Source organism: Aquarana catesbeiana, linkage group LG04 (genome assembly GCF_042186555.1).
Source record: "Aquarana catesbeiana isolate 2022-GZ linkage group LG04, ASM4218655v1, whole genome shotgun sequence".
NCBI classification, from domain to species: domain Eukaryota; kingdom Metazoa; phylum Chordata; class Amphibia; order Anura; family Ranidae; genus Aquarana; species Aquarana catesbeiana.
In genome coordinates, this window is record NC_133327.1 from 29,370,604 (window position 1) to 29,379,319 (window position 8,716).

The window sequence follows — 8,716 nt, forward strand, 5'->3', positions numbered from 1 at the left end:
TAGCCGACACCACTGCCAAAATCACAATACTACTGAACCCCTTGTAGTTGTGATAGTAGTTGTAATAGTATGACCCCGAGTTGGGTGGTGGGATGATGTGGACGTGTTTCCCATCAATTGCCCCTCCGTCCGCAGTTAGGAAAGTCCCACCACTGGGCAAAGTGGGAGGCCACAGTCTGCCATTCCTGTGGCGTGGAAGGAAACTGTGGAGTCAAACAAGAAAAATAAATTAATCATTTTGCACATAAACATGGAAAGCAGATTAGACACAAACATTCTTGGTCAACATCAGTATAACATTTATTTTTGGGAGTATTTAAAGACCAAGGTATAAGGTCTACCTATCAGATCCCCCCCTCCTCTCATGGGCCATTTGTAAAATTTTATGGGGGGGGATATATTTTAAGGGTTCTTCTGGGGTAAAAAGAAGTTGAGAAAGGGAGTTCTACAATTAAAAGCTGTACCTGTGTTATAAACCAGCACTTATGGAGGCACAGTTGACTGTAGCTTAAAGGAAAGGAAATATGGAATAAGCTCACGTCACCAGTTTACTAAGGATAGGCTTGCCAAGCAGAGTAAACTCAATTTAATCATGGGCCACATCAGCATTACGGTTGCCCTCAAATGGCCAGCTATATCTGTAGGACCAGGTGTCCAGAGCAACCTCCCCTTACATCAGATGTCAGGAGCCACCCACCATCAGAGGTCAAAAGCCCCCCACCATTCCTTACATCACAGTGCACCTTACCCCCTACCTTGTGCTGCTGCCGGTAAGAAGCTGGCGGCAAAGTTAGGAAGCAGAAAGTGCAGGGTCTGGAGGAGGACTGGAATCAGCTGCCAGAGTCTGCAGAATGCTGAGACCAGGTGAGGTGGAGATGAGGGCATGCTGCAGCTGCACGGAGAAGCGCACAATCTTTAGGAGTAGTTCTGTCCTCCCCTATGCTGCCAATCGCCGAGACTAGGAAGTGGCAGAGATGAGGGGAGTGCCACAGCTGCAGAAGAGGTGTGAGGGCCACGTGAAATGGCCTAGGGGGCTGGATTTGGCCTGCAGGCCATGTGTTTGACAGATGTGCTGTAAAATTTATTCATGAAAGATCAATGAAATCCACTGCATCCATACTTTAGGGAAGTGATGTCATTCATATTATTTAGTTATATTAATTTTTTACATATGTGCAGTATAATTATGTAAAAATTTCACTTATATTACTATTTCCTCTAAGATATAGGATCCAAAAGTTAATTTATCTATGCACTGAACCAATAAAAGGATAACAATCTGAGAATATTCTATAATACTGTATATTCTATGTGAATTATCACACAGTCTTTCCATCATATATCTAATTTAATTTTATATTTTGTATAAAACAAAAATAATCCTCAATCACAATTTTTGATCAGTTAGGATGCATGTTGGGAACCAAAGTGCTGTAACCGAATTCATTCTTCTTGGGCTCTCGACCGACCCACTGGTACAAGTTTTGTTGTTCCCCATTTTCCTGGCAATCTATATGTCCACACTGATTGGGAATCTTCTTCTCATAGTGGCTGTGAAGACTGACAAGCGCTTGCACATCTCTATGTATTTTTTCTTGGCTAATTTGTCATTTTTGGACATTTGCTATACCTCAGTCATTGTACCAAAAATGTTGGTTAACTTTTTTGCACCAAAGAAGAGGATTTCATTTACTGGCTGTACCACCCAAGTATTTTTTTACCTGCTCATGGGGGAAACTGAGTGTCTGCTTCTGTCTTTGATGGCCTATGACCGCTATGTTGCAATATGCAACCCTCTACGTTACAGTATGATCATGAACACAACAGTCTGTTTGTGGATGATCAGCATAGCATGGCTTACTGGTTGCATCATATCATCCATTGATTTGTATTTTGTATTCCGCTTGACATTCTGTGGCCCTAACACCATCAACCATTTTTTCTGTGAGGCACCACTTCTGTTACAGCTCTCTTGCAGTGACATCTCATCAAACAATATTGTAAAACTGGTGGGCACGGCCATCTTGGCCTTCATCCCACTTTCACTAATCCTTTTTTCCTATTTTAGAATCATTACCACTATTGTTAGAACTCACTCTGGCAAGTACAAAACCTTTTCCACCTGTGTTTCACACCTGGTAGTGGTGGTCATTTTCTATGGGACAGCCATGTTCATGTATGTTAGACTAGAGCATGCAGACACAGAGGACACGGACAAAAGGGTGGCAGTATTTTACACAGTGATCACCCCGATGCTGAACCCCTTGATCTATAGCTTGAGGAATAAAGACGTTAAGAGAGCCATGAGGAGGCTGGTAAGAGATAAGTGATGTATTTCCCTTAAAGTGAACTTGTGTCGTTAGTTAAATATGAGAAGGGGCAACATGTTTGATAAACTAAATGAGAATAATTTTCCCAAAAGAAAATAGTTCACATTATGCACAAAAAATACCAAGCTATATTACCAAACGACTAGTATAACTTAACTACTTGAAGACAGGCATGTTAAACCCTCTTCCTGTCCAGGCCATTTGTCAGTTTTCAGCACTATGATACTTTGACGAACAATTAATTGGCCATGTAATCTTGTACCCAAATAAATTTTATATATTTATATATTTATTGTCAGGGGTTCACTCCAAGTGTAGAGCTTTAAGGACACCACCACTCACGTTTCAGGGCTGGTTTGGCCCACTTTTACTTAAAAGAAAGTTCAAAACAAACACAATAGATTCCTCGCAGGGGTATTTAGCATTTCAATCCTGCTACTGAAATAAATTATATTCAGCCCTTCTGGCTTATAAACGCAGCTCTCCTGCTCAGGCCTTACACTTTAGGGCCTTGGTCTGTCACCCACAGACTGGACGCCCAGCACCTCCGTGCGTACATCAAGTAGCCTTGTTCTACACTGGCTCTTACCTTCTCTCCTTGGTGAAGCCCTCCTGATTCCCTTGCCCAGACCTCCTGTCAGCAGGGTGGAGTCGTCTCCAACTGGGAGCCTAGAGCCTAGAGCCTTGGTCTAGTCATTACTTAAAGCCCAGAACACAGCTGACCAATTAGTGTACTGGCTGTTCACTAGACCCGGACCCTGGCAGGGTACCGCCCTGGTACACTATATAAGGGAAGAAAAAAAAGTTTCCCTTAGTTTCTGCTATAAAAATTTGCAAAAGAATAAACTTTCTTAAATTTAGATCCAAAATGTATTTCGCTACATTTCAAAATACTGACTGCCTCATTTCTTGAGGCCCTAAAATGCCAGGACAGTACAAACACCCCCAAAAGACCCATTTTTGAAAATTGGATACTCCAAGGCATTTAGCAAGAATTATGGTGAGAGTTTTGAAGTTGTCATTTTTTGCCGCAATGTTTTTGGAAACGTAAATGAAATTTCATTTCACAAAGTTGTTATTTTAACAAGTTATTACTCACTTACGTCATAGGCATACCTAGATTTACACCCCAAAACAAATTCTTCTACTCCTCTCAAGTATGGGGATATCACATACGTAAGACTTTTTTGCAGCATAAATGTAGAGAGAGTGGCCCAACATTCCAGGGAGAACCTTTAGGCTTCCAAGGGGCATAAATTACAAATCCAATTTCCTGACAACCTATCACATTTTGTGAGGCCCTGGAATATAGAAACACCCACAAAATGTTGTCAAGGCCTGAAAAACCCCACATCTCAGCATCGCAGAAACCAAAAATAGAATTACCAGGGCCATGATACACGCTAAGGTTGAGGCAGTACTATTGGACAGGGTGCATAAGTATGAACAGTTGTGGAAACCATGGGTGGACCATTATCTTCCAGCAGGCTTCGATAAAACCTTACTCTTCCCCTGCTAATACCCTGTGCATGTCCTCTGTGCTCGTATGATGCATGCTTTAGCAAACCTCCTTGGGGCCCTTTCCCATCTCTCGCTCTTCATTACCCTCCCACCTTCTTTACCCCTCTCCATAGCTCTCTTCCCTTCTTTTCTGTTCCTTGAGGTTTTCTCCTCCTCTTCTCTTCTTGCTCCTTCCCCCTGCATGTTTCCTCTGTACCAGTTACCTGCCCAAATGGATGCTTACTGAGGTAACATCAGCTATGTGTGCTGCTTTGCCGATGTGAGACCCTGTAACTAGTCGTATGCCCTCTCCTCCGTATTGTATTATTTGACTTGATTACTTTATCTTTCTCATACAGTCTTGAACCTCATGGACCTGATAGTTGTGGCCACATAAGGTTCCACACCAAGACAGGGCATCTTTAGATGTTATAAGTTTATGTCTCTGTTAGGATTATGAGATTCACATGCAAATTAGAAACATTCTGTGGTCAATGTGCATCTAACTCAGACTTTAAGATACCTCCTATTATATAAGGGCTGTGCCCCCCGGCTGTTCAGATGTGTCACTAGGCAGCCACCTTGTTGTTTTCTGAGTTGCTTCTTTGTACTTGCATTTCCACAATAAAATCTTTGAACAAGAGACACCCACACAATTATCATATTTTGGAGAATAAACACACCAAGGTATTTTTAAGAGGCATGGTGAGCATTTTGAAGTCTACATTTTTTGTCATATGTTTTTGGAAAAGGTAGAAAGAAAATGAAAATGTATTTTGCTATGGTTGCCAACTTAATAAAGTAATTCTCACACACAGAATGGGCAATTTCACTCCAAAACACATTCTGCGACTCCTCCCGAGTATGGGGATATCACAAATATGAACCTTTTTACATTTTTTAACTGATTATCACAAACATAAACAAACATTGAAAGTGTAATGTAATGGTCCACTCCATACATGTGCTCAGGGAATATAGCTTAGTGTAGCGTCACCTGTAGCAGTCATCATTCCTAAAGGCAGTGGCAGCTGGTGTGTTGTTTTTTAGGGGGAGTGGCATTGGGTGGATTGTTTGCCCCCCCCCATCCAAAAAAAAAAACAGCTGCCAATGGTGACTGCTACAGGTGATGCTACACTAAGCTATATTCCCTGAGCACTTGTATGGAGTGGACCATTACATTACACTTTCAATGTTTGTTTATGTTTGTGATAGTCAGTCGGGTCACAGTGGCGAACATTGCCCACCCACCCCCTGGGTCAGTCAGTCAGTAGATCGGGCCCCCCGCACTTACCCCATCTCGTGGACAGTGCTCAGGGCAGTGGCTTCACTCTGGCTGCAAGGGCCTGCTTTCTCGCTTCCCCTGTGTCTCCTCCCTCCTCCTCCTGGAGGCCAATCCGATCAAGTCTCATGATGGGGCTTATTATGTGGCACACCATAGAACAGTACAGGGTTGTCACTATAGAACAGTACAGGGTTGTCACTTGTCACCATAGAACAGTACAGGGTTGTCACTATAGAACAGTACAGGGTTGTCACTTGTCACCATAGAACAGTACAGGGTTGTCACCATAGAACAGTACAGGGGTGTCACCGTAGAACAGCACAGGGTTGTCACCATAGAACAGTACAGGGCTGTCACCATAGAACAGTACTGGGTTGTCACTTGTCACCATAGAACAGTACGGAGTTGTCACTTGTCACCATAGAACAGAATACAGAATACATTTCGTGCCTGGAGGGTCCCCATAGTCAGTCTGTAAAGTGGTGCATCTGTGCAATGTATAGAACATGCCACAGCAATAATGACAATTCTAAAGGAAAAAATGTAATTTAACTACTTAACCACTGGGCACTTATACCCCCTTCCTAACCAGCCCAATTTTCAGCTTTCAGCACTCTCACATTTTGAATGAAAATTACTCAGTCATGCAACACTGTACCCATATGATATTTGTGTCCTTTTTTTCACACAAATAGAGCTTTCTTTTGGAGGATTTTAATCACTGCTGGGTTTTACATTTTCTGTGCTATAAATGAAAAAAGACAGACAATTCTGTAAAAAAATTAATTTTTCTAAGTTTCCGTTATAAAATTTTGCAAATTAGTAATTTTTCTTCATAAATTTTGGGCACAATTTATACTGCTACATATCTTTAGCAAAAATAACCCAAATAAGTGTAAATTATTTGTTCTTTGTGAAAGTTATAGAGTCTACAAACTATGGTGCCAATCACTGAAAATTGATCACACTTGATGCACTGACGGCCTATCTCATTTCTTGAGACCCTAACAAGCTAGGAAAGTACAAATACCCCCCAAACTACCCCTTTTTGGAAAGTAGACATTCCAATGTATTTAGTAAGAGGCATGGTGGGTTTTTTGAAGTTGTAATTTTTTCCCACAATTCTTTGCAAAATGAAGATTTTTTTTTCTTTTTCACAAAATTGTCATATTAACAGGTTATTTCTCACACACAGCATGTGCATACCACAAATTGCACCCCAAAATACGTTCTACTCCTTCTCCTGATTATGGCAATACCACATGTGTGAGACTTTTATACAGCATGGTCACATAGAGAGGCCCAACATGCAGGGAGCAGGTGTTCTAGGGACATAAAATACACATTTAATTCCTTGACTACCTCTTTCACCAGGACATTGGAAACGCCCAAAAAAGACCCCATTTTGGAAAGAAAACACCCCAACATATAATCTATGAGGCATAATGAGTCTTACGAACATGTGATTTTTTTTACACAGGTTTTTGGAAAATGTGGAAAGAAATTTTTTTTTTACACAAAGTTGTCCATTTATACAATATTTCTAACACATAGCATGTACATAGCAATAATTTAAACCCCAAAATAGATTCTGCTACTCCTCCCGAGTATATTGATACCACATGTGTGAGACTTTTCCACAGCCTGGCCACATACAGAGGCCCAAAATCCAAGTAGCACCGTCAGGCGTTCTAGAGGCATAGATTTTAAATCTAATTTGACTACCTATTACACTTTTGTGAGGAACTGTAGCACTCATGGGCACTGTAGTGGCATGGATGTGGCATAGATGAGAACTGATGTGGCATGGATGAGCTTGAATGAGGCATAAATGAGCCATGAATGCGAATGGATAAGCCATGGATGGGGATGGCTGTGCATGGATGGGGATGGCTGAGACATGAATGTGGATTGATAAACCATGGATGGGGATGGATGAGCCATGGATAGGAATGGGTGAGCATGAATGAGCCATGGATGGGGATGGATGAGCCATGGATGGGGATGGATGAGCATGAATGAGCCATGGATGGGGATGGATGAGTCATGAATGGGGATGGATGAGCCCTGGATGGGGATGGATGAGGATGGCTGAGTATGGCTGGGGATGACTGAGCATGAATGAGGATGGCTGAGTATGGATGGGGATGGCTGAGTATGACTGAGTATGACTGAGTATGGCTTGGGATGGCTGAGCATGAATGAGGATGACTGAGCATGAATGAGGATGGCTGAGTATGGATGGGGATGACTGATCATGAATCCGGATGGCTGAATATGGATGGGGATGGCTGAGCATGAATCAGCATGGCTGAGTATGGCTGAGTTTGGATGGGGATGACTGAGCATGAATCAGGATGGCTGAGGATGGATGGGGATGACTGAGCATGGCTGAGGATGGCTGAATATGGATGGGGATGACGAATAATGAATCAGGGTGGCTGAGTATGGATGAGTATGGCTGGGGATGACTGAGCATGAATGAGGATGGCTGAATATAGATGGGGGTGGCTGAGCATGAATCAGGATGGCTGAGTATGAATGGGGATGACTGAGCATGAATCAGGATGGCTGAGGATGGATGGGGATGACTGAGCATGGCTGAGGATGGCTGAGTATGGATGGGGATGACGAATCATGAATCAGGGTGGCTGAGTATGGATGGGGATGACTGAGGATGGATGAGGATGGCTGAGTATTACTGAGTATGGCTGAGTATGGATGAGCATGAATCAGGATGGCTGAGTATGGCTGAGTATGGATAGGGATGGCTGAGTATGGCTGAGTATGGATGGGGATGACTGAGCATGAATCAGGATGGCTGAGTATGGCTGAGTATGGATGGGGATAACTGAGCATGGCTGAGGATGGCTGAGTATGGATGGGGATGGCTGAGTATGGATGGGGATGACTAATCATGAATCAGGATGGCTGAGTATGGCTGAGTATAGATGGGTATGACTGAGCATGAATCAGGATAGCTGAGGATGGATGGGATGGCTGAGTATGGATGCATGAGTGCAGGAATTGTCACAGAGCAGCACTGCTGCAACCGATCTCTCCCCTCTCCTCTCACACTGTACTGATCGGTACGGAGAGGGGAAGAGCTAAGCCAGGCATGCGCCGGCTTGTTTACAAGTGATCGCTGTCACCGGACTTTTACCGTGATCTGTCATATTCCCAGGTGCGCGCCCCAAGGGGCGTGTGGGAGTAAGATTCTGGGAGGTCGTCAGAGTACGCCCTCCCAGAGTCATCGAGCCGTGCTGTAGCCGTCATTCAGGTATGACGCGGTTGTTAAGTGGTTAAACTTGCTCATGGCTGTAATGTATTGCTGGCTCCCGGCAATACAGATTAAAAAATGTCAGTTCTGTGCTGGATGCTGGAGTGAACAGTCACAAGTTCAATAGGGAACCAGAAAATATACTGCATGTACAGCAAGCAATAGTCAAGAAATACAGAAATCTGCTGCAAAAGCTCTACAATCGGAGGACGCTTGCGGCAGTTGTCTAACTCCAATCTGCAACTACCAGCTTCCACCGGTGCTCGTGGCCCACAGGACACCGTCCGGCTTGACATCACGGGAGTGTATCCCCATGCCTGT

At 43.3% G+C, this 8,716-nt stretch overlaps 1 protein-coding gene across 1 annotated transcript; it reads left to right on the plus strand.

Annotated features, from left to right (window-relative positions):
- The first annotated feature begins 1,409 nt into the window (after positions 1-1,409).
- Positions 1,410-2,330, plus strand: LOC141141345 (olfactory receptor 2D3-like). Its single transcript, XM_073629012.1, has one exon. It carries the CDS (start codon positions 1,410-1,412, stop codon positions 2,328-2,330), a length of 921 nt encoding a protein of 306 aa, XP_073485113.1.
- The last annotated feature ends 6,386 nt before the right edge of the window (positions 2,331-8,716 follow it).